The following is a 26,713-nucleotide window of genomic DNA, read 5'->3' on the forward strand; positions in this document are numbered from 1 at the left end:
TGAAGGAACTGGAAAACGGAGAATGGATTATGGAGGAGTAGCTTGAGAGTCAATCAAGAGGCTTAAAGAGGAATATGACAACATTGTTGTGCTGTCTATACTTGGGTTATATAGCGGCACAGTGTGTCGACCTTCACCAACTCTTCAGTTGGAAGTCTCTTCAGAAAGTTCACAAGACATGTGCGCATGCTGTATAAGGTGAATAATGCGAGTCTGTGGTTTGACATTCACTCAAGAGGAAGATAGTTCAACATAGGGTGCAATGTGTAAAAGTCATATAATAATAGAGGGTTGGAATAAAATATTACTCTGTATTGAATGTATTTTATCAAATTCTGACAGGATGATTTTGTTAGAATAGATGACATTTAAGCACACAGCAGGTGGCCAGTTCAACTGGAACCATGTCTGGAGTTCAGATTACTACAGTATTGTGATGCTGACTAATCGTTATTTTTCCACAATCACAATCACATCACACAGAACTTTCACAACCACACAAGCATGAGTTATAAGATCCACACACAGTGTATCCGCTTACCTTAAATCGCACTTTCTTGAGCATCATCGTATCGTCCTTGGTATGAAGAAAGGTTCCCAACTTCTGAATCTTCACATGTAGCAGATTTCACTGATTCCACCCCGTCTAGGAAAACATATTTTGGTCCAACCATACAGCAGGTAAAACAATCACGCAATATTCCAAACAAAAAGAAACATAGAAATTTATCTTTTAAAAAAACGAGAGATATTCCAGACTTGGTACTAGTCTGCTCTGCTGTCAGCGTTGTGCTGGGAGCCTGTGTGTAAAACAGCAGTGATAACAGTGTCTTGTTGAGTCTATTGTCTTTGCTCCTCTCTGTCTCTCTCTGCTGTGGAAGCCTTTTCAAAGCTTATCACTGCTCATTCATTCGTGAACCAGACACACCCTCTTTTTTTATGACCTCCGGGCTACTATTAACACCCACACCCCCTCCTCCTCCCTGCTCCCGAACTCCAAATAGGGGTGGTGGTAAACCTAAACCCTGTTGTCCCTTGACCCCCCCACCTCCATGTCTCCCAGCCCTGACCCCATCTGTTGGCTCATAAAGGATTTGAGTGGATTCAGCCACGTGTGATTTACAGACAGGACTTCTCTGTTCACTTCTCTTTAGCTCGCACGCACGAACACAGGCACGCACGCACGCACCCCCTTTGGAAAAGTTTGGAAATAATCCCACGCTTGTCCAGTTAGGTGTCTCTAAAACAGAACCACGAGTTTCTAAACCTGCAGATAATTCTGTCTCATCAAGGTCACCCCCCCCCCCCTCCCCCTACTGGTTAAGATCCAGTAGGAATGTCAATGCCACCTTACTCTAGTCTAGTCTGACACCACCTCTCATTCACAAAACTTAAATGTTTATCAGGGTCCCATGGAGGCTCAACCAGTAGGAATGCGGTATCCCCAGGGAGATGCAGCTGGAGACGCAGTGTCATCTCCTTCCTGTCTCTCTCCACTGTGCTGTAGGAAATACAAATTAACTTTAAAACAAGAAGTTCATGAGTCATTTCCTCAATACGTTCTTTGATATTTTTGAAGTTCTATCATGTTGCCTGCGTTTCATGTGGCGTTTGATTATCTAGGTCATCTTAAGTGCATATGCGTGCATATGCAACACTTTCGAGCCCTTGTTTTAACTTTGGGAAAACCTAACCGAAGTAATAAGAGTATTTATTCTTCATATAACAGAGGAGAGGCTCAGAGTGAGACCACATGTGATGCAGGTCATGAGCTGGATTTGAAGCCATTAGCTCTATCTTTGTATTGCGCACAACTACAAGCATCCTGTTATACATCATACATCAACATATTCCTTTTTAATGGTACACTGCACTATGACCGCTCTCAATGAAATACACTGACTACGGCACTATTTCATAATGTGCCCAAGGACCACATTTGGACCACGACCCGCTGGTTGACAACACCGCATGACATCCAGTGTTGCAGAGAGTCAACATATCAGAAGAGTTGCTGATGAGTCATGCATGTAAAACAACAAGCACAGAGCTGTTCATCCATGTTTAGTCTGGCTTCCTGGCCCCTCACCATCACAGCCTGTGAACTGCTTTGTCTTCAGGGGCCCCGACTATGCGTCACCGTGAAACTCAAACAACTGACTCTATGGCCTCACTCACGCCGTTACAACATGCATACAACATTGTGTCTTCTCCATGTTTAATGGCCGCCACCAAAGCATTTCCGAAGGAAGTCACATGGCAAAACATTTGTTTGATGGCTGTGTTGTGCCCCCCCTCCCCCGCATCAAACAAAAATGTTTGGTGAAACCATGTGACTTCCATTGGAAATGCATTGGGGCAGCCATTAAACATGGACAAGACAGCCGTCTTCAACAGTGTGACCGAGGCCTATGAGCAAGGAGGGGAGACAACATACAAACGACACTGGAGATTATGTTAATGCCAGTTAATTCAGGATGGGAAAAATGTAGGACTCAAAAAACAAGTCAAAACAAAAAATATATATACAATTAGATAACCAAATTTTTGCCAGCATCTGCATACTGCCCCCCCCCCATATTCATCAATAAGATCCTTTTAATTTGAGCTACAAACTCTAAGTATAATTGCTTTAAATGAAGTTACATATAACACAACCCATTCTTTTAATAATACATTTTATTCCATTAAAGATTGTTTTTTTTTTAATCATTTTCTAATTATACACTGGAATGTTAAGATTCCCCATTGATTTTTGTTAAAAATGCTCAATCTAGTCATTTTCAACCCTACTTCCATACAACCAAATTGAAATTCGGGGGGAATACAAACAGAAGAATATAACCAAAACAAAACAGAAAATAAAGTATGAAAACAAACATGTCCTTTTAACGTCGATAAGAGTTTTGGATGACTGAAGGAGTAGGGACACGTCAGAGTGGTAGACTGAAGTAGTGCTAGGCCGCCGAGTGACTGCTGTGGGGTCAGCAGAATGCGTTTGTTTACTTGAGTGAGCGAGCTGGCTCCACTTCAATGGACCGTGTGTCTCAACCGTTTCCCTACCTTCGAGATACGAAGAGATTGGAACTGCTGTTATCAGTGGTGGGGCGAAAGGGCGTCTCAGGCCTGACTAATGCCCTATCTGAGGAATACCACCATCATACCGACACATTTATAGGCGTATCAATCAAATCTAACATTCCTTTTGGTTAAGACAGATTTGAGGGGGGAGGGGGGGCGGAGCATTGTTTCCGAGTTGCAGTGAAACTATTGTCAGAACTGCAATAAAAAAATAAAAAATAAAAATATACCTGTAGCCTTTTCGGCCAGGTTGTTTTAACAATGCCATGCGATACCCCAAACATTTGAAAAATAGTACATTTACAGGAAGGATAGTCATGTTATACCGACAGCTGCTCAAAAATAATCACACTTCTTAATGGTCAAATTTCAATAACCTTACCCATTTAATAGCAGCAATACAAATGCTGAAGTAAACCACAAATTATGATATTCTGAACACAAAGCCATATTTTGATAGTAGATCTCAGATATGGATACTAAGCTCCACTCAAGAAAATGACAACCGTTCTGAAGAACAAACAGGAAAAAAACAATGGAAACGGTATTGACAAATAAGTACTTCCCGTCAACACCAATGGAACAAGTGTCAAGTTTCAAGTCAGTCAAAGACAACCGCAGTTAGAAAAAATGTAGGTGAGGGTAAAACTTATCAGCTTTATCGAGGGCCCATATTGCAATGTCGCAATAAAAAAAAAAGACATTAAGCTGCGGATGACGGGGCCATTCCTAGGATACTAAAACAATTAGGGGGGACTCTGTGGAGACAGTTGGTTTATCTACAAATGCTGCTTCGTAATGGTAGACAAGCCAAGCCTGCAGGATGACCCCACCCTGTCCTTCCAAAACCAGCCCTGACCTCTGACCCCCACTCCTTACAGTCATCATCCCACTCGAAACCCAGGTCCCGTTTATGGGTCTCCTCCGTGGATACAACAGCATCACGTTCATTTGCGCTTCTCGTTTTTAATTATTTTCCTTTTCAATTAACCCATATATATATATATATATACAGTATATATATATATGATCTTCTCGTCATACAAACATATAAATACATGGCCGGTGCTCTGCTTCCGCAACAGAGGAGAGCAGCTGATGTGTACAGTCTCTTCGTATACAGGGCGGGGCAGGCAGGGATGGGCCTCAATCTGTCTCGTGTGGTGTAGGTTTGGATTTTGTTGATGTTTTTTTTTCCTTCTCTACCTCTTTTTCCTTTACAGAATTTCGTATTTGTCGACAACGAACGAGGTTTCCATAGAGTATTTGACAGGACCGTCTCCCTCTACGTGGTTCACCTTGGCAACCTGGGGACAGACATTATGCCGGATGTTAAACGTGTTACGGTGCAACAACGGTGACATCTAGAGGCCCTTTCAGGTAAGGAACAGCAAACTACTGCCCAGGCTACTGTAATGAGTCTGTCTGGGTTTAGAGCAGTGTACATTTTGACAGCAAATTCGGTTTTAGCATTTAGTTTTAGTCCTATTTTGTCATCTGAAATTGGTTAGTATTATGCTGCATTGTCACGGGCAGATGCAAAGATACAGTCTACAATTCATTGTCAATGGAAACCAGCGACATGAAGATGCAAAGATGCATCCGACGTTTGTAGCTGCTGCAAAAGCTACAAATTGAAGCTGAGCTGGGTTCAACTTCCAGATGCAAATTGCTTTCTAATTCCCCCTCTGCGCTTTTCACCCTGACAAAAACTCTACTAGTGCGTTTCCATTGCATATAAATAATGCCTAGGTCCAAAAGGGATCGCAGGCTCCATGCTGGATTGTTGTTTTTACTCCCCCACCAGCCGCCACGCCTCCGACACACATCACTACGGACACACGCTTGATGACTCAAGCGACGTTGTGATCTTTGCATATTTACATATGTCTCGTGTGAACATTAGTCTAGTCTTAGCCGACTATCCGTAGTCTTTTACTCTTAGTGTTAATTTTGACAGCAAATTCCAATTTAGTCTTAGTCTTTTGAACACACCATTTAATTTTAGTGCCATCTGTAATCGTTTAGTCTTAGTCTAGTCGACTAAATATCAAAAACCTTAGTTTTAGTCAACAGAATTAACACTGGTATAGAGTATGTACTGTTTGTCACTCTATCTAGAATGACTCTGTACAATTACAGTGATGTAAATGGGTTTTCAGCCATTCAGTGTAATGAGTCCCAGGACCCAGTACAGACACCGATGGGTGACATGATTGCGTCCTCTCTCAATTTAGTGAGTCTAAGGATGCAGGATGTAGGCTATTTGCATCACTACAATTAGAATATATCATTAAATCACAACACAAGGCCATGACAGTTCATAAATTACATTTCTAACTCAATAGCTGACATGGTGCAATTCGGTAGTCAATGTCGAGATGGTCAATTATTGATCCACATTTTGTAGTGCATAATTTCTGAACAGGACTATCGTGAAAGGACAACACTGGTTGCATTTGACAGCTCCTCTTAAGCAACTTCACCGATTATGTAAAATAAACAAAGTCTCAGTTTGACATTACACGGCTCAAATATGCACACCACTAGGTTTGTGTACCTTCACAGAGCTACACGGCCGTTACATGGGTCAACGATAACCAAGACAGTCCGTTACTTACAATGCATAAGCTAAAAGCAGCAATGGCCGTCGTTTCCCCCAACAGGAACACTTTGTAAACTCACCTGGATGTCGCAGTAGTTGCGCTTGGACACAAAGGACACGTTGATGGGGAAGAAGTCGTTGGGCTGGCCGGCGATGCTGAACTCCATGCTGCCGCTCTTGTTGTTGGCATCGATGACAGGAAGGCACCACTCCAGAATGTTCCGCCTGCTGTCGTGCTTGTAGTCACCGTCCAGGTCACCAATCACCGGCGCGCCCACACCAGACCTGGATGCAGATGAAACTTTGTATTCATTACTCGGGAATCCAATTTGTTGCCAAAACATTGCACACTGAAAATGTAAAGTAAATACATAATGCTTTCATACATGTGAAAGCTGTATTCAGCAGTAAGATGGGTAAAATATCTATAATAATTTCCCTAGAAGACTTTGTCGTAACGTTCAAATGAAGACGTTATTGCATCGTGGTTACCTACGAGCTGTGCGAACACCTCTTATAAACAGTTTCACATCTCCCGTGGTCAGCACCTTGGTGTGCGCACACAATATGAATAAAAAAGAAGCTAAGCAGGGGTTGACACTGAAGGTTGCCCGACTGCCTGTGGCAAGTAAATAAAACTTTGGGCAAGTGATGTTTGCGTTCAGGTTGCCCGAAAGGCAAGTGCATTCCGTCTTCATCAAATATTATAGTCTTTTCATAAAGAACAACGCTACATTAACTAGCAGTCTCACTCATTCTGATTTCTTAAAGTGACTCAATCATCAGCACTCAATCATGCTCTAGCTCTTCTAACACCAACTTGATCCAAGGTGACAGACCTCTTTCTAATATACCAAATACAGTACCTGTTCAGTGAAATTATACAGGTCATCACCGTAGTTATGAACAAATAAACACATCTTAATGCAATAAATATAAAACAATATGTGTAAATTGTGAAAGTGACTTTTCTCTAGACATACTACGTTTTAATTTCCATACCAGTCCAACCTTGAGTCAACGCCAATGTGATACTCTTTCCTCTTAACCCATTTTGGGCAGGAAGTTCAGGAACCCCTTTTGATGTTAGCATTATGTTATGCTTTAGCTACTGAAAAATAGCAGATTTACAAGCCCATAGAGTGCCACAGAGTGGCGCCATTTAGCTTTCCTCCTCCTCAAACTTAAAGCATGGCTAAAATTAATTTGAATTGATGTTTCAGCCTATCCTTATCAATGGACTTAATGATTACAACATTCTTTGGCCAATATCGGACCGATACAGCACACCCCTAGTCACCGTAACCTACAACATTTCTATTGCTCCACCAGTGTAACAATTTTCAGGGAAGCAGTTCATCATTAATTTGCAACAATTCAGTTGAAAGGAAGGTAGTTACGTAGTTACATTTTTATTTGTGGTGGTGACTGCAAGTAAACACACAGGAGAGAGAGAGCGGTACTCACGGTACTGGGATGCTGATGACCACATCGTTGAGTTCAAGGCTCTCTTCCTGCAGCTCATATTCAATGTTGACGTCACACCCAGTGCCACTCTCTGAAGGCCAGCAATTTACTGACAAACAAAACCACGTTGACATTGTTAACACACTCCCCTTACACCTCTGACTGTTTACTCTGTTGTGTTACATTATGGTCCTTTAAAAATCAGTCCAACACAACATTAGCTTCAGTTCAAAATGAATTATATTTAATTTGTAATGAATTTCCCCTTTTATCGAGACAGGGTACGACAGAAGGACGGCCTATTTTCCATCATAGGAATACTAGGCCAGGCATACTCCATGCCATGCAATTCAGGAACGATGCAAGTTAGGAACACATGCCCACCTGGAACATGAATCTGCTGTGCCGTCCTTTGAAAATCTGGGACTACCGTTATGCACAGAGCCTATTTCTGACCGTAAATAATAAATATATAACATTGTCTAATTCAAGTACGGTACGTTAAAGTTTATTTCCAGCACCTGAATGAATCATGAGTTTGAGAACATACATTTTGATCACAGCGCCGCACTTAAAGATGGGACTTACTGGTTAGAGGTATGAGTGCCTCATCTGTGGTCTGCAGCCTCCACTTCAGTACACCTACATCATTGTTGAGGGGGAAGGACTTCTCAGGGTTCTTCAGACCAATCACTGACTCGGCTGTAAACAGCTTTTTGTCCACGTTGGGATGTGTCTGGTTAAAACACACACACACACACACACACACACACCAGGTAGTGACATTTAAACAACAGGAACTTCATTGTTGGAAATGTCCCTTCTGCCATGGACCATTTAACAGACCGGTTTAAAAAAGAAAATCTGTCACACAAACAAACCGTTCAGAATAAAACGACGGCAATGTGCGCACTGGGCACATAGCCGTACTCTAGCTCATAGATGATCCATCAAGTTACCTGCAGTTGCAATCCCTTGTTGTCGTTGTTATTGAGGATGAGACGGATGCGTCCGTTCTTATCCTCTGTGACACGGAGCGTGACCATGCCCAGCACCTCCATGTTCTGTAAGCCTCCGTCGCGGCCGCACGTCAAAGAGATCTTCTCCTCCACGCGAAGGTGCACACTGACGGGACACACACATCGACCAAGGTGACAATAAGCATGTCAGAAATATAACGCTGCAAATGTGCAACGCAAAATAACTCTTGATGCAATGTGCTCGATAACAGATACATAGTGACGCTTTAATTTAGACTGTTAAATTACTGTGAAGGTAATAAACTAAAAAATGATGACAAATGTTCAAGTTACCTGAACCCAAATAAAATGTAAACAAGCAGACAACTGAGACAAGCATTAACAATTTGTCGAAGTAGACACATCCCTAAACCCATTATTTGCTTAACAAAACGTGTGTCTAAATTGATTAATCATTAGATAAGACAAGCACTTAATCTTTACCTCTCTACATTGACTGGTGGCGGCAGCACTTTGGTTGTGTCCGAGCTTCTCTTCCCCGCGGAAGGCATAATGGTTTCACCCTCTGACTTGAGCTTGTCCACAAAATTGTCCACCTCTTTCCCTCTGGCACCCAGTTTCAGGGCCTTACTGGTCCCACTGGGTCTGAGAACAAGTAAAAACAGCACATTATCTTCAAATAACATTCAGATTCAGATAACAGATAACATCTTGTTATCTTCAAATTCCACAAGCCACAAATAACGTCTGCTCCATGTCTAAGTGTTAATAGGTTATTTTGCCTGAATAAACGTCTGAAAGTGATCTTTCTACATGTGCTTAACATTTATAATACCTTAGGTACAAAACAATTGTTTGTAAAGAATAAAAAGTATTTGGGAAATAAAAAAAACTGTTAATTAATGACCTCGAACACCTATACGTTGTTATGCCTTTCAAGCCGGGAACAAGCCTTTGTGTAGTTGTATTAAGAAGGTGTTTTTTCTCAGTAGACTATAGAGTAAAGGCAAGATGTGCAAAGGCAAGAGCACACTGCCAATAGTAAGAAGTATTAACACTTGTAAGCAGGTGTTTCATGTCATTCAACGCTCCTCAGCAGCTGCCGTGTCCTCACCTGACTGGAGCGGGAGCCATCTTGGGTTTCTCAGGCTCCACGATGGTGTCTGTGATGATGGATCCTGAGGACACGCTGGTCACGCCCCCGCTGCCAAAACCAAACCCTGGCGTCTTCTTCCCAGAGCGCTCGGCATCTCGCCTGGCCTGCTGGAGCTCCTTGGCCTTTCTCCTCATCTCTGCCTTGGCCTCCCTCTCCTGGGTCTGCAGGTCAAAAACACAATGTTACAAATCCACCTGTACCACTTGCTTAAAGTGTGGAGTGGGCCGACCGCATTTTTATTTAAAATGATATGTGATCTAAAGGCAAAAATCCAGATGAGCTCACCTCTCTGACGGCACGGAACACCTTCTCTTCATGCGAGTCCATCTCTGTGAAGGTGCGGATCTGTGCCAGGTTAACGTTCTCCCTGTAGCCCAGTGCCACAATCTCATCAAAGGCAAAGATCAGGTCGAAGCAGTGCTCTGAGATCTCACTCTCCTCCAGCACACGACAGTACTCTGGAATCTACAGGCAGGGGCAGATCAATAATAAATTACTAGTCTCGTTAATTAATAAAAACACAGTTTGCTCAAATAACGTTTTCAAATTATGTACCTTCAAAATAGTATGAACATGTAACCATTCAGCATCAGCACATGCTAAACACATTTTGGCCTGAAGATGGCCTTAATAGAGCGCCGCAGGCCCGCCCCCTTTCAGAAAAGCGAGTGGCCCAGGAAGTGGAAGCCCCATGCATTCTCCCATCGGCACTTTTAATATAATTTATTTAAAGACGGTTACGCCGCGGACAAAGCCAATTCGGATCGTGACGAATCATGACAATGAACACAATCTTTTGGGCCGATCAAATAATTTATAAGACGAAAAACAAAACAAATAGTGTTGTCTCCTGACTTTCTTTTCTTCTTTCTAATGATTTGATCGGCCCAAAAGATTGTGTTCATTGTCATGATTCGTCACGATCCGAATTGGCTTTGTCCGCGGCGTAACCGTCTTTAAATAAATTATATTAAAAGTGCCGATGGGAGAATGCATGGGGCTTCCACTTCCTGGGCCACTCGCTTTTCTGAAAGGGGGCGGGCCTGCGGCGCTCTATAGAGGTCATGGGGTTACTCAAATGGTTAGGGTTCACCCTTCAGAGAGCATGAATTCTAAGCCTAACCCTTTTAGATATCTTGTCTGTCTACTACACTACAGTATCCTCTGAGGTTTCATGGTCCAGGGAGCATAAAGGTGAAAAGCAAATCCACATCAATCCAGACCCTAGTTTTCAATGTGCTGTTTTTGGGACCAAAGTGGTGGACGGACGACATCGCCATCCTTTGAGCTCTGCCACTTGCAAGCAAAAGCGAGAACACTATTGGAAGCCGTATACCGTTATGTTTTTTGTAACTGGACTCTTCTGAAAGCTGTATATTTGTGGCACTAAGCTGTACCTTCTAATTGGCTGACAATTGAAAATGTGTGAAAGAACATACCGTTGACAACATGCCATTCTATTTTTAAAATGTCTCAAGCTTGCGGCAGGTACAACAGTGATGTTGAAGGACAGGTTATCACATCAGGGTTCTAGCTGAGACAGTCAATATAAATCAGTGCAGAGGCGCAACACTGACCGAACGCTAGGGGGGGATATAGAGCGGCGCCGCGAAGCGGCGCCGCCGAAAAATCCGTCCCCCCCGTCCCCCCACTACCCTAGGGGAGGGGGGGATGGGGGGGTCTAACCACCAAAACGTGGGGTTATGGTTAGGGTCGGACTACAGAGAGGTTGTTCCAGTGACTCAATGCACATACAAATGCAATGCCAATATGCTATATTAACATTAGAACGTTTTAAAGACAGATTAATTATTGACGACAATGCAACCTGTGGGTCCAACGTCACTGAAAACTTTCATAATGGCAATTAAATTTACTCACGAGTGCTGATGTGAAATGGAGGATGTAAGAACACACTTTTGTTGTATTAGAGCAGGGTAAATATGAAGTTTTGCGCCAAGGTCTTGTTTATATTCCTCTTTACATAGGCTAGGCTGTATTGTCGCAATTTGGTCCGTCTGAGATCTGAGTGAGGGGGCCTTCCTGAGTGAGGGGGTTTCTGACGGCGTCGCTTACTCGCTTCCCCTCTGTCAGAGGTGGAAGCTACGCGCAGCCGTCGGGAACCCCCCCAAACCGACTGTCCCCCCCCCTCCAGAAAAGAGGTCTTTCTGCTACAGAAACTGTCAGACGAAGACCAAAAACACTAGCGGGGTTCCTATGTTGCGTTATATTTTTCGAAAGAAGCAACAGCTGTACCTATAGTCTCGTACCAGGCCCAAACTCATTTGGGGGGGACCAATGTGACGCTGGCAGGGGACGCGTCCCCCGCGTCCCCTAGGCTATTGCGCCCCTGAATCAGTGGTTCCCAAAGTGGAGTCCAGGGACCCCTAGGGGTCCTTGAGGGAGTTCCAGGGGTCCCCAGCTAAATGATAGTTTGGAACCAAATGGACCCTTATCTATGGTTCTGTCACTCTGAGTGTACAAATAAACTAACTCTAATTTTGCAATATAAATTGGGGGTCCCAGAGATAGAAATGCCATTAAATGGGGGTCCGTAGACTAATGCATGTCAAACTGGGGGTCCTTGAAATTAAACGGGTTGAGAATCTCTGCTAGAGCAATAAAAACCTTCTCTTATGGGTGTCCCTGGCATATCTTTTCTAATGGGGGTCCGCAGGCTGGTTAGTGTCAATTTGGGTGTCCTTGACATGAAAAACATAACAGCATAATTGACAACTCCTGTGAAACTATTGCAGATGTGGTCGTGCTCATCTCATGCACACGTGCAAATTCTCTTTTCTACGTGACTCACAGGTAAACAAGGCTTGAATTGACCAGCAATTGAAACAAGCTATTAAACACTCGGGAAGCATGAAGGAAACGTTTGTGATTGGCTGCCTTCACCTGTAGCAGGGTGCACAGGGTAGCGTCTGGTTACAGTATATTGTTCCATTTTGTGACATGCTTGCCTTAATACCTTGCATGTTCATAATGATATGATAAAGATTGTCAAGCACCAACGCACACTGTCCTGTAAGGGTGCACTCAATATGTGATGACGTCACATACAGTACATGATGGAAATTGGAAAATATAATATAATTTAAAAACACTTGTAATAATGTCATAAATATTAATATTAAATCTCAAAATGCCCCAGTGATAAAATAAAATAAATGACCGAATACTTTATTTACACATTCCATTCCGTTTACTTTCACAATGTAAAGAAATCGGTATATAGGTATATGCTTATAATTAAATTTACACGTCAAATTTTCCTTTCCTTCACAAAGCTAAAATAGGTGGCACTATCTACCATCACTCCTTCAGAGATTAAAATAGGGTGCATTTTGCATCCCAAAACGCAGTTTATAGTTAAGGGACGCAATAAAACAACGACCTCTGCATCCACGGGATGCACTACTGTACTGTTTTTCATTCTAGTTTATTTTGCTAGCTTTAGTTATAATAATAATTTATTCTGTTTTCTACATGAATATACCATATAAAATGAAAAATAAATGCTGCAATTTGTAAAAAAAAATAGCAAAATATGACTCCTAACGTCGTTGAAGTGAGACTCATAAAATGTCCCTGGGACTCCTCTAAAAGACCATCCCTGCATCCCGGGACTCAAAACCTATTTACATCACTCCTTCCTTACCACGCGAGAGAATAGCCTGAGTGTCTCCAAGTCCTCCAGGATGTTGCTGTTCTTAGTGGTGAGGAGGACCATGTAGAGTTTCTCCAGTGGCTGGTAAACATAGCGGACACTGTCGGTCTCCACGAAGGTGTGCTGCTTGCCGGTGTTCATGAGCTTCGGGAAAGCAGCGAGGAGACCCTCGATGCGCGTCCGGGTCATCTCCACAAACTGCCGGGACACGATGGCCTTGCCTGCCTTGGTGCACACCGCCGCTGCCAACAGCACCTGTAGGTTGTGGTGTTAATTATACACACACACACACACACACGCATGAGATTTTTCCATTAGCCCGATGAAACCAAGAAAGCATCATCAGTGTCATTTTAGATTTTAACCACTTTAACCATTGTTTTATATTTGGCTATTCAAAAATAGCAGATATATAAGCTCAGGCTATGAAAAATTGTTAAAATGTGGGCAAATCTTATAGAATAGCAATTATTTGCTTCTGGATGGGGTCCACGGCAAAACACATCATTTTAGGGGTCCTCTCTTGACATGAAAGTTTTAGAACCACTGATATTTATAGCATTACTTATTTATTTTATTTTTTCAGAAAACTGTTGAGATTTAGAAGACATTTGTAGAATCGCCCTTAAGATATGGTTCAGTTCACCTTCCATAATAACAAACTAGCAAATGTGAGCAGATACTCTTCTGTAGCATAAAGAAATTGTCTTGCATAGCCCTAATAGCTCAACCACGCAAATTTTGTCCTGTGGCATAAAAAGTTGGGAATTATGAAACGGAGGATAGATAATGTTTAAATCTCTGCATTAATGAATCTTCTACACACAGTACACGTACAGTACACACATAGTGTTGTTGTACTTACTTACTGTACTCGATCGTACAATACTGTCACTGTTAAAATTGATTCAATTGCACGGGATGCAACTGCAACATAAACCAGCTATCAAATGACACTTGAAGTTGTGGCGGTACTTCAACTCAAGTGAGCATATCTATGAATTGTACATTTGTTGATATCACAGACAGCTGAAGCCTGAAGGTGAATGTTTAGGGAAGTTTGGCTAAACCTGACAGTTAGCAAGAACCCAGTTAGTTCACGTCACCAATGTCTGCATTCCCCATTTAGCTTGAAACGTTTTGAACATGTCTACTGCTGGTGTCCTCACATGACACGAACTGACAATTCACCATTTTGGTGGCACATAGCCGACGCGCATGTTGTCAGAAACACAACGCTATATTCGTCCTTTCTTATCTCTCATTTCGCTGAGAACACTGAGACAGAGAGAGGCTAATTGTTAACTGGCTAACCAGATTAGCCAATGTTATGATCATTGCTAGGCCCGAGCAAAAGGAAGGCAAATGGCTCGCTTCCTTTGTCTTCCACTCACCATTTTGTGTCTCTCTGTGGGAAGACGCTCTTCGCTTCCTTGTAGTTGTTACTTTGGTGGATTATAAATCACACCGAGAAGAACATCAAAGTGTAAATAAAAACAGTCGAGCTCTGTTCTGACCGTTAGCTCGCGCTAGCTTCAATATGGCAGGCAGGACAGAGCCACGTCTCCACCGGAAGCAGCGCGAGACCCGCCCACACGCTCTACGCCCCATAGGCCAGGAGGATGGTCGCTCTGTGATTGGACCAGACACTCTCTAGTCTAGTCTAACTAGTGAGTGAACGCAACTCTCCGCGAAGGAAAGAAACAAACTAGCTGCCGTCCAAGACCAGTATAGACCAGTCACCAGAGCTAGAAACAAACATGAAACATGTAAAGACAAAATGAAAATTATAAGGAAAAAAAATGGAAGAAACAAAAGTACCAAAGGAAATATAGATTTACACATATGGATATTGTAATGTGACGTGAGACGTTTAACTGATATTTTCAATTTACACTTCAATATAGTGTAAGAAATATAATAGGAATAATTTGAATCATATGAGCGTATTGCCATATATATGTTTTGTGTGTGTCTGTAAACAGAAAGCGTTCGAGTGAAGACCGTGCTATGATTGGCCAGTTACCTGTCAGACTGACAGCCGACCAGCTAATCACAGCGGTACCATCCGGCCGGGCTATATGACCTAGAGACGTCCAAACTGTGAAACCAATGACGTGGGCCCTGAACTGTTGGCATTGTTGCATAATGTTGTGAAAACAATCAACTAAACTTGACTTTCAGACAGTGTTGGTCTGTTGGAACCAGAGTAATCTAGTAAGAGAGTGGCGACACTAGCGTTAACTCCCATTGTAACAATGGAATGTGGAAGTGCTCATTCTATCTCAATGGGATAGTTCCAATATTTGGAACTATAGCCCACACAGATTTTACATTTCAGCCTCAGAACCAACAAAAAGGTAGGAGCACCAGTAGTGGGCAGGTGCTGACCACAGGAAATAAAACTTTGACTAAGAAAGGAAAGAGACCGCACAGCTCGTAGTCACGATGCTATAAACTTTATTAGGCTACGTGTCTTGAGAGCATGAATGGTTTTACCTACATAATATTTACCAAAAGCATCAGAACCAACCACAGAAATTTAATTATAAGTGCTGTAGGTGTTTATCTGAATGCCAGACAGAATGAAGAGTCAGAAGAAGACACATCCTGGTTCAGAGGGAAAGGTTGAGAGAGTGAGGGAGAGAGATAGACAGAAGGAGGGAGGGAGGGGAGAGAGACTGAGAGAGAGAAAGGAGAGAGAGGAAGAGGGGGGGGGGGGGGGGTGGAGAGCATTTGAAGGTCTGCGCTGCTAAGGAGTGCCATAAGGTTAGAAGATGACACTGTTAAATTATTTCCTATAACAGTAATTTAGTTAACCAACCAGAAGCGTATATGCTTCAGTGACGCAAATTTCCAATGAGAGTGGTTTTATCTGGTACAGATCAGAGAACCATGATTTCTGAAGTGTGGGGGCCAAGGGAATTCTTTACCAGCTTTCCAAAACCGAGGACCTATCCGGCAGAGTTCGTAGAACAGCTTGAACCAGCTCTTACAGCTGCAGACCGTGGCGATATAGGGTGTTATATAGGATTTTCTTTTACTACTTAACTTACTGCTGTTCAAATAGAAATACAGGTGGATCAGAAATGTAGACATAAAACACAAGTGGCTGACATGTTTTATCAGGGAAGAGCCAAGTATAATTATTGGAGAAATATTAAGGGCAGAATGATAAATAGGCAGGGTTAGGCAATATTGATTGATTGTTTACTTTATTAACAGTTTGCAAAAACAAAATACATAAAGTACAGTTTAATACAAATACAATGCTAAAAGGATTGAACCCAAGAAAGCAATATGGCTTGTTTCCAACTAAGCAGAGATGATTTGGAAAAAGGTGGAGGTAGATGTGTGCATGCCTGTGTGTGCAAGGTCCAAAGGACCAGAAATCTATCTCATCAGCTTTTTCACACATTTATGTTGCATCATCTGAAGGTTGTGTGGCAGAGATTCCGTTGCCATCTGCCATTAGTTCATACAATCTCCTGACTCTGTAGATATAGGCTACTCGCTTCATTCCTCTCTCAGTTCTAACAGCAACAACAACAACAACAACCCCACATGAGCTCATTTCCAAGGTCTAGGTCATGGCAATGAGCCTTCCAGTGATAAACACACTACAGAGCTGCCTAACGGTTGAGTGTTTTCTAAAGTTATTGGGGGATATAAAGTTTCCATTCCTCCTCTTTTGGTTTCAATCATTTTCTAATGTCACTCACGGTCCAGTATTACTGAATTTATGTTGTAGAGTGGACGAGAGCCTTAAGAAATGACCTGAAGGACCAGTTATTCTCAAGGGCCAGCAGTGCCCAGCACATTGTATACTGATCAGTGGTTCCCAATGGTGCTGTAGTTGATATTATTCTAATTGGCTGGAGGGTTCAAATTGCTCCAATAGTAATAATTGTATTGATATTGTAAACATAATAGCGCAAACTGATATTGCCCTATTATGTTTACTTCATGTATACAGTATGTATAAGTGGCTCATGCAGAGCCCCAGCCTGATGGCCTCCATAGGGATATCCCTTTGGTCTAGTGGTTAAGATGTTGGACTTTTGTGCGGGAGACCTGAGTTTACATATATTTATGCAAGGGCCTTCCTATCATAGGCTAACATGTCATGTATTTTAAGTACCATGAATTGGTCTTGCTATGGAAACGATGGAATTTCAATATCTTTATTTAAATAATGTATTTACATTCATACAATACTCAAAATGCATAATGCTCTGACAAAATAGAGCTTTAATGTGACATAATTATAATAATTGGCTAAAAAACTAGAACATCAAAATATTAAAAATAAACATTCATTTTGGGTTGCTACACATTTAGCACTATAAGAACATTTTAACAAAATCTATTTGCTCATCATTCAGTATCTCAATGTAAGATATACAACTCAATTACACTTTGAGTCTTTGACCAAAACACAATTCTTAAATGCTACTGAGAGGCAATTTAAGTAAAAACAGCATATCATAAGTTTTCTATGACTTAGGAACCGAGGATGAGAGATATAGTGTTGACAGATGGCATTTATTCCTGTAACCGTCCATACGTAGCAGCAGGTAACATATGAGGATGGAGCAGTGTTTCTCTTGATTTTGTGGAATAATTCCTGATATTACACAATTATGATTACTTAATGTAAGACTGTAAGTATCTTCCTATAGGCTAATATGTGTAGTATTTAAATTTGTGTATAGTATTTCTGCTTGACCACATGCTAAGAATGTTATTTAGATGCATGTTGACAGATGCTAGGTTTGATGTTTAGTTTACTTGATACTCTAGTTACTTTGCAGCACTAACTAATTTTTCCTTGCACTCTGCTTGCGTGACAAAGGACCTAGGCCGACTAGGGTTTATGTCACTTAGGCCTATTCTTATCTTGCACTTAGAAGTCAGTGAAGTCACCCTGGGTAAGAGCATCCTCTAAATACTGAATGCAATTTTAACTATCATGAATAGTATTGTTTTATTTATTTCCTCTGTTGGAATTTCGTACAAGGGTGTGCCTGACAGACCAAAAGTTCTGTCGACGCGATACCCGTTCTGTCGATGTGTACCTCATCATGTTGATCTGGGTACTAGCTTTAATTAAATGTATACATATACCTTGTGTAGAACAGACAGTTCTGTGTGTATATAAGGTCTCCCATTGAGCAAGATCTACATGATTGAAGCACTGTGGTGTGTGTGTGTGTGTGTGTGTGTGTGTGTGTGTGTGTGTGTGTGTGTGTGTGTGTGTGTGTGTGTGTGTGTGTGTGCAAGCCCATGTAATAAACCTATTACTGAGGAAGGCTGTCTCAACATTGACTCAAAGCGTCTTTAACGTCAACTGTGTTTTCATCCTAATGACCGAGCACTGTGTCATCGTTGTCGTTACCTAGGCTACACGACATGACTTGTTGGAGAGAGTTAGAGGGGGAGTCAGCTTCCCTACAGGTCAATTATCAGAGTCCCAAGAGCGTCTCCGGTTGCATCTCAACACTCCATTATAAAAAGACATCACTTGATCTCCTTGAAACCTGAAAAACACACAAGATGGAAATCATTTTCGGTCCGTTTGTCTTTGCACGTTTGCTTGTTTGATTAAACACAGTTCAACGTGCTTGTAATTAATCCAACTCAGACATGTGCACAGTGCAATCAAGCCTGCAAAATCTAAATGAGGTACAACGTAGCCTACAATCACAAATGAACATGCCACACAAAATTCTGTTTTATTTCTGCACATTTATTAGTGCGAGTTGTGTCTGACCTGAGAGCTGTAGATGACCAGTCCTGGAGAGACGGGCTGCTCGTTCTGTCTGAGCCACTCGTAGCCTTTCCGCTCCACCACCAGCATCCTGAGAGGTGACACACTGGACTTTATCAACGCCACCACATCCCCAAAGTACTTGTCCTCCACGTTCTGTCCATTCACCTCCACCAGCACGTCCCCTTCCCATAGTCCAGCTCCCTGGGCAGTGCCCCCTGGCACCACCTAGAGGACGAAAGAGAGAACAGCAGTCAAAACACAACTACTCACTTGGGTGATCACTCAGACAGTCCTTGCCGTTTGTTTTTGAGGCAACCACTCCTATAGACAGCTATGTGTGTCTGGCTGGCTGTGTCCCTGGGTGTGTCTGAGCATAAAACAAAGGCACTGTCTCCTGTACAGAACATGCAACCACAGTTTCTATGATGTCCTCTCTCTATCTTTGAATGCTTTCAGAAAATGTATCTAGTGACCCACAGGATAAAAAAGCAGTGATTGGGTTTGTAGTATCACAGTGACCTACATTTGCTACACAGCGTACTGTCCTCCCTAGAAATAACCAAATATCCTAGGCCTCATGGAGAGATAATAATTATTATGCCTAGGAGATATGCTCACACTTGACAGAAGGATGGAAAGACGGTCCAGACAGATTCCGAACTTATTGTTACTGTAACAAATCCAGTGATCAGACCTGACTATGTTGTTCCTGTTGTCAAGTTCCTATCTTAACTTACAACAAGGCATGAATGCAGTGGATGTATTGGTTAATATAGTGCTGTGTAGTATCTAGTATGGCATACTTGGCCAATGAATGCCCCCGGCTCATCCTGGATGCATCCCAGATGGAAACCGAAGCCCGTGTCTTGTCTGTCCAGGACACATAGCCTGGGACAGGGCACAGATTTGTCCCCATGACGTCCATTACGGTGTTCAGTGAAATGGGACACAGTTCTCAGTCCCCCCTTGTCAGGGACGTAATCATCATGGAACATCAGAGGGGATATTCCTAACTGCAGAAAACAACAGAACAAACAAAGCGTATTCATTGATTATTTTCATATCACAGACAGTGTGATTTTCTTGTGTCAGTGTCTTCCACTTAATTTTTTATTGATAAAAAGACAATGACAACAAACAGGAAAGAAAAATAATAATGCAAAAAAGAAAAAAGGAAAAAAAAACAAAGCAAGAGACAGGATATCGTAGTATGAAACTGCACGTCTAAAAGCCCTGTTTAAACTGGGCCGTGGCGCAGTGGTCCAGTCTGGCAGTGTGCCGACGGCCTTTGCTGCATGTCTTCCCCCCCCATCTCTCTCCCCGTTTCCTGTCGGCCTACTGTCTGTCCCTCCATAAATAAAAGATATAAAATAAAGGCCACACAAAAAACCCCATTAAATGTCCCAAATGTTCTAAATGCGCCGTGATGATGCTGACAGATGGGACCTGCAAACTCTGAACTTCACCTGTCTGTAGAAGTCTCGTCCAGACATGGAGATGGAGGTGAGGCTGACCCTCTGACCACTCATCCGGATCCTCTTGACGATGTCCTCGTGCTCCATGCACTCGGTTTCCTCTCCGTTGACCGCTAGCAGCAGCTCTCCATCGGTCATCCCGGCTTTCTCTGCTGGACTCCCAGCATCCACCTCCCTCAGTAGGTGAGCTTGGATGGTGAATTGGTAGAACAGAAAATAATAGAATATATATATTTTTAATATCTCTTAATTTAAGGGGTTGCGGGGTAGCAGAGACATATTACAGAAATAATAATAAATCATACAATTTCAACGAGATGAGTAAAATAGCAAGCACTGCAATGCCACGGAAACGGTTATAATCCATGGTTAGATGGTCCTAACTTAGGTCTAACTTTCCAGGAAGAGAAAGGCAGTTCCCATTAGCTTGGAATCCCCACCAAAGATATATCATTGGCATTTGGCAGGTTTCTGATGTCCACAACACAACACATCTGAGACATAATGCCAGTAGTCAGAAAGGGTAACATGTTATAGTGAGCATGGTTGAGATATTACTGCATATTTGTCTCTCAATATATAATGTTTTTCGATGAATTGAGTACATGAGGAGTGAGGACACCAATGTAAACAAGCCAAAAGACTTTCTTGGTTTCATCCTTTTAGCAGGCTACTAGTATGCATACAGTAGGCCTACTTCCCTATGCCTGTCCATGCAAACTGTTAATACACTTTTAAGAAGATTTTAATGTTGAACATGACTCGAGTCAGTGGACAGTGAAGAGAGACAGGAGGGAGTCGAGGGACGGGTGAAATGCAACACAAGCTGGATTCTAACTCCTGACACTGTGACTGCATAGCCAGTAGGTTGAAACAAAACGTGGTGAAAACAGTGACAAATCATATCCTCTCTACTCCATTATCTGGGTGCTATCCACACATTGGCTGAGAACAACATCAAAACATGAGTACTCATAGTTAGTACTCAATAGTTATTTATTACATTAGTAATGCACATAGAACCCCCAAATCCGTTTTGTTCAATGTATATCTCACCTACGAGTTCCGTTGGAGGCAATTTCTCTTGTCGCAGCAGGAAGCCATACCCGTCAGAACCATAGATCAGACGCATGGTCTTTGGTCTGTGGATGAGGTTGTGCTTCTGTGATAGAACAGGTAAGATGGGCATCCTCCTCCTGATGTAGCTGTACTCACTGTCTCTGTCGATGACCAGGAACGTCACAGAGCCGCCAATCTTCTTCACCTGACAGGAAAAGACATGATCACAGGCAAGCTCAGATAACGGAAAGCGGATAGATGGGAATCTATTATGGTCATTAAAAACATTACCAATAATAATAAATAATAATGACAGATTGTGCTGAAGAACACATACTATTTTGTTGACATGAGAGTATGTGAGAGTGGAAGCCATGACACCATTGACCCAGACCAGTTTGTCTCCATTACAGACACCGGCTTTCTCTGCTGGTCCATCAGGCAGCGTGTTGAGAATGTACTGTCCTTTCTGACCTGAGGACAAAACAGCTGCTGTTCAACACGTCACGTCTGCACCTTCTCACAAAAAGGTGCAATAAGGTAGAAGATAATTATCACAGATACAAGCAGAAAACCTTGCGGTGTTGTTGTTGGGGTTATTGCGCTGACAACGTGTTCAGTTTTTGGTACCCAGCACTGGCTGTACTCCCACTCTCACTCTCCCTATCCCTACATCCCTCACACTCCCTCTCCCTCCCAATCCCTCCCTCACATGCCCCTCACTCTCCCTCCCTCTCTCGCTGAACAAGCTCTGGTCTGAGGTCACAGACAACAGAAACCGTTGCCCAGCAGCAACATCAATTTGCGCTGACTTCGGGGACGGATGTTGGCCATAAATAGGCTGTGTGTCAGTCAGGCTTCCCAATACACTGTATGGGTATATTATTTGTCCAGACAAACTCACATCTTGAACTTTGTAGAATTGATAAGTAGGCCCATGTTCTTGACATCACACTGCCTATATTACTAAGCATTGGGTTAGTTGCTTCATTTGCGTGCTTCATTTGCACGGTATTTTCTCAGCTTTCAAAGACAGGTTTAATTAATGGTGCCGATTAATTACCTTCCAGTGCTGTGACGGTGACGCCCAGGCCTTGGTCAGGGTGTCGGGGGACGTGACAGAGGCGGGGTCGAGAGCAGCCCTCTCCTCGGTGTGTCCTGGCTAACGCCTGGAGGTCCTGGCACGTGGACATCGCCTGGAAGGCCAGGACAAATCATGTGGGGTCGGGTAAGACGCAGCAGCGCTTGTTTCATACAGTATGCGCTCGAGGAAATGTAGAAAATGTAGCGTGTATACTAGTCCACGCACATAAAAAACAAAGATTCCTCGTACACACATATATATATATATATATATATATATATATATATATATATTTTTATATATAGTTTTTTGCATGACAGCAACAATATATAGTTTACAGTACCGTATGTATACACACATATATATATATATATATACCGGGTATACATACATACGGTACTGTAAACTAAAACTATATATCGTTGCTGTCAGGCAAAAAACTGCTTTCTCCATTTTAGTTTTTTTTAAATAAATCAGTGCTATTGAACTCATCTGTGTGCGGCTTTTGCAAATATTAAACCAATGAAAAGTATTTAAGTGCTTCTGACTAAACCTCCAGTGGATCCTCAAACTCAGTCAGAAAAAAAGACCCATCTCCACATTAATGGTCATAAACCTCTATTCGCTGTAAAGTGGGTAAAGTGATGATAATGTAATGTAGGTACACATTCAAGTACCTGACATTGTATAAAGTCACCATACCAACTTTGATGAGGCAGTATTGTGTCAGTATTTGCTGAAAAGTTAATATTTTTGACAGCTTGTTTCTGCCCGACAGCAGAGATATAGTATACTGTTTGTATGTGTCTCTCCATCCATGTACAGTATGTGTGTATTAAAAAAAATCACCTTCTCATAATCCTCTCCTCTCAACACCAAGAGAAACAAATGCACACCACAGTACTGGATCCTCCTCACCACCTGTCCAATAGAAAAAGAGGAGAATTCTAATTGGGATAATTATGTTTAACATTGAGCCAGTTGTTCTTGGGGGCTTATAACCGTCAGTACCTGTATAATACTGTATTACATGCTGAAGACACACCTAATCACAAAGTGTCATGGGTCTGAACCTGGCTCGTAACTTTTGAGTGACATCTATTACAGCAGAACTGTCAAAAAATACAGTGTCACATGTGGTCATGTGACGGCATCGTGCACCAAAAATAGCTGGTCTACAAGCTTACAGTGTGTCACAGCACGATCCTTATGTAAATTGCAAATCACCCTTTACAGTTCTACAGACCAGTGTTAATTTTGACAGCAAATACTGATTTAGCCTTAGTCTTTTGAATAACACATAATTTAGTTTGAGTCATATTTAGACTTAGTGGACTAAATATCAAAAACCTTAGTCTTTTAGTCTTAAGCCCTATAACCACACCAAGGGGTCGCCATGCAACTTCCTTGGGGTCCAAGCGGTTGCAAGGAGTTGCATGGTGACCCTTTGGTGTGGTGGTTTAAGGGCCATTGAATTCCATGCGTTGAATCACTTGGGACAACTTGGGACGACGTGGGTCAACGCGCAACAACCGCTGCGACAACACTAAAACAGTCTCGACCCTTTGGTGTGGTTAGGGCCTAAGTGTTGAGAGCAAATTCTGATTTAGTCTTAAGAACACACCGTTTAGTTTCAGTCCTAATAGTCATCTGAAATGAGTCTTTTAGTCTCAGTCAACAAACTGAACACTGCTCCAGACACTGACCTTGGGGAACTCCATGTTGTCCACATACTCCTCGTTGACCTCCAGGACCCGGTCTCCATCTCGGAGGCCGCTGAGCTCTGCGGGGCCCCACGGTTCCACCTGCCTCACCACGTGGCCCCGTTGGTCCTTCTCCATCCGGAGGTAGAAGCCAAAGCTCTGGCCCTCGCCGCGTTTCAGATGACACAGTCGAGGCACAGGACATTCTGGCTCTGAGGGAACGGTGGAGAAACAGTGTTTCAAATGCAAACAGCTATACACTTCCTGGGGTCCACATAGAACATTATCCATAGGTGATCTCTAAAAGGTCAAGCATTGCAAAATTGGCTCTGTACATCATTATTCTCATCGTTGAATTTGTTCTAGGCCTGGGCACCATGCATCCATCACTACCTATCTGGTGATATAGATATGTATAGTATAATGTATACGTTTATGGAAGTATTCTGTTCTTTTGCCATTCTGATCATACAGTATATAGTGATGGGCCTGCCTTTTTTATATAATCTTTAATCCTTTTTTCAACCAGTGTCAATTGTCTATGTAATCCTGGGCGATACACTCCCTCCCTGCTTTTGCACAATCCATCCATCCATCTTCAACCGCTTATCCGTAGACAAGTCGCGGGGGCAACAGCTCTACCAGAGAGCTCCAGATTTCCCTCTCCAGAGCAACATTAGTAACTTCCTCCAGGGGGATCCCAAGGCGTTCCAAGGCCAGTGAGTCGATGTAATCACTCCATCTCATCCTTGGTCTGCTCGGGGGTCTCCTCCCAGTGGGACGTGCCTTGAGGACCTCCCTAGGGAGACGCTCGAGAGGCATCCTAACCAGATGCCTGAACCACCTAAGCTGGCTCCTTTCCAGGCGAAGAAGCAGCGACTCTACTCCGAGTCTCTCTCGTGTAATTGAACTTCTCACCCTATCTCTAAGGGAGATGCCAGCCACCCGTCGAAGAAAACTCATTTTGGCGCCTGCTTGTATTTGCGACCTTATTCACTTCATGACCATAGGTGAGAGTAGGAACGAAGATTGCTTGGTAGACGGAGAGCTGTGCCTTCTGACTCAGCTCTCTTTTTGTCACAACAGTGCGGTACAGCGACTGCAATACCGCCCCTGCTGGGGTAATGTCTCATTCCCTTAGGTGCGTTTTTCTTTTGGTAATATTTTGTCCCAATTCCCTATTGGCACTGGACCACACAGCTGGACAGAAATCAAGGTGGGATCATAGCATAGCACCACGCACCAGAAGGAGGTAAGTTTAAGCGGTAACTAATATAGTGCAAAACATTTCAACCAATTCTCTCTGTTCCACCCTTAAAACTGTGGTTCTAGCCGCAGAGTGCAGAGTTCAATATTTTGTAAGGGTTTTATTTGATTCATTCCATTCATGTGGAAAAGAAAACACAACACAGCACTGGTGTATGTACAAAGTGGTCAGTATAGAAGTACAGACAGCACAGTTCAGGTTTCTGTAACAGATATCAGTTATTCTCTGAAATGTGTGGTGTTAGCAGTCTTTGAATTGTTTACAAAGTTGCTGAGATAAAACCTGGATAGCTTCCATTCTCACACACAGGATGGTCTGTGAGGAGATAAAGATTCACTATTTTCCTACTGGGGGGTGTGTGTTTGTGTGTGTGTGTGTGTGTGTGTGTGTGTGTGTGCGTGTGTGTGCATGAGTGAGTGAGTGAGTATGTATGCACGCTTAGGTGGCTGGAGCATTATATAGATTTTGAAAGATGAACCTTACCTGGATCATCTGAAATCACCAGGGCTGGATTGTCGATCCCTTCCCTCGGATTGAACTTGAAACTTAAGACGGAAAGATACGAACAGTGAAAAGAGTGAAGTGAGCATAAAACATCACAATTGATAGTCGGATCATTTATTTTCATATCTCATTTGCAGACCATAGCACAACGTCAGTATGACTAAATCAAAGAGTAACTTACCGTGCAACCTCCATTGCATCCTCGTGACCTGAGACAAAAGACAAGAGACAAAAGACTGAATAAGTCATAGCCTTTCGTATTCTATTCTAAAATGATACTGTTGTTCTATGATGGTCTAGAGGTGACTCGCTCTGCCAGAACACCTCAAGACAAACAACAGGAGACAAGACAGGGGTGCTAGGAGGACATATTCAGACCACCACCACCCTTCAGACCCGTCCAGTCTACTTACCGTCCAACGATGACCTCTCCCCAAAGGTGACCTTGGTCTGCTGCTGTCTCGGTTACTCATTGCCTGATACCCTGTCTCCCTGTCCTCCCATGGACGTCACCAAGGATGCAAGCGGAGCTGATCATTAAGCTCAAACTCTTGTGTCTTTCTGCTTTATTCTTGTGAACGTAAATCGGAGACTTTCTTAGAGATGAATGACTGACAGGAAATGCACCTCTAGAAGCACACCAGAATTACACGTCGCACCATCTTAGTGTCACGATGGCTTGTTGAGTTTACAGAGTTAGACAACAAACAGTAGATATAATACCACACTGCTTTCTATCAGAATTCTAGTTAATGAGCACACATTGGCCTGTTTCATCAACCAGGTACTCACATGTCCTGACATGGCTGGTCTGATCCAACTTCCAAGAGTTAGCATTTTATAAAGAGAAGTCATCTCCTCCCCCTCTCTCACTCCCTCTCAG

At 42.7% G+C, this 26,713-nt stretch overlaps 2 protein-coding genes across 2 annotated transcripts; both read right to left on the reverse strand.

Annotated features, from left to right (window-relative positions):
• Positions 1-2,661: 2,661 nt before the first annotated feature.
• arcn1b (archain 1b) lies at positions 2,662-14,524 on the reverse strand. Its single transcript, XM_080771494.1, has 10 exons — positions 14,360-14,524; positions 12,957-13,220; positions 9,575-9,754; positions 9,248-9,450; positions 8,617-8,778; positions 8,113-8,278; positions 7,742-7,889; positions 7,154-7,262; positions 5,767-5,971; positions 2,662-4,388 (listed from the first exon to the last, which is right to left on the reverse strand). The coding sequence occupies exons 1-10, from the start codon at positions 14,360-14,362 to the stop codon at positions 4,299-4,301; spliced, it is 1,530 nt and encodes a 509-aa protein (XP_080627620.1). The 5' UTR covers positions 14,363-14,524; the 3' UTR covers positions 2,662-4,298.
• Positions 14,525-18,334: 3,810 nt separating this feature from the next.
• Positions 18,335-26,713, reverse strand: nherf4a (NHERF family PDZ scaffold protein 4a). Its single transcript, XM_080771774.1, has 12 exons — positions 26,623-26,713; positions 26,012-26,039; positions 25,810-25,871; positions 24,063-24,271; positions 23,206-23,277; positions 22,336-22,468; positions 21,610-21,746; positions 21,270-21,477; positions 20,205-20,401; positions 19,542-19,751; positions 18,739-18,963; positions 18,335-18,505 (listed from the first exon to the last, which is right to left on the reverse strand). Exons 2-12 carry the CDS (start codon positions 26,023-26,025, stop codon positions 18,473-18,475), a joined length of 1,500 nt encoding a protein of 499 aa, XP_080627900.1. The 5' UTR covers positions 26,026-26,039; positions 26,623-26,713; the 3' UTR covers positions 18,335-18,472.

This window comes from Protomyctophum bolini (genome assembly GCF_963924005.1).
Source record: "Protomyctophum bolini genome assembly, chromosome: 9".
Taxonomy (NCBI): domain Eukaryota; kingdom Metazoa; phylum Chordata; class Actinopteri; order Myctophiformes; family Myctophidae; genus Protomyctophum; species Protomyctophum bolini.

What these genes read in the sequence shown, in the direction of transcription:
- nherf4a (XM_080771774.1), bottom strand. An exon ending in GGTGATTTCAGATGATCCAG is followed by an intron (nt 24,272 to 25,809) that starts GTAAGGTTCATC and finishes CCGTTCCCTCAG; the next exon opens with AGCCAGAATGTCCTGTGCCT. An exon ending in GAGGAGAGGATTATGAGAAG is followed by an intron (nt 22,469 to 23,205) that starts GTGATTTTTTTT and finishes CTGGCCTTCCAG; the next exon opens with GCGATGTCCACGTGCCAGGA.
- arcn1b (XM_080771494.1), bottom strand. An exon ending in TCAGGCTATTCTCTCGCGTG is followed by an intron (nt 9,755 to 12,956) that starts GTAAGGAAGGAG and finishes CCCTGCCTGTAG; the next exon opens with ATTCCAGAGTACTGTCGTGT. An exon ending in CCACCAGTCAATGTAGAGAG is followed by an intron (nt 8,279 to 8,616) that starts GTAAAGATTAAG and finishes GTGTCCCGTCAG; the next exon opens with TGTGCACCTTCGCGTGGAGG.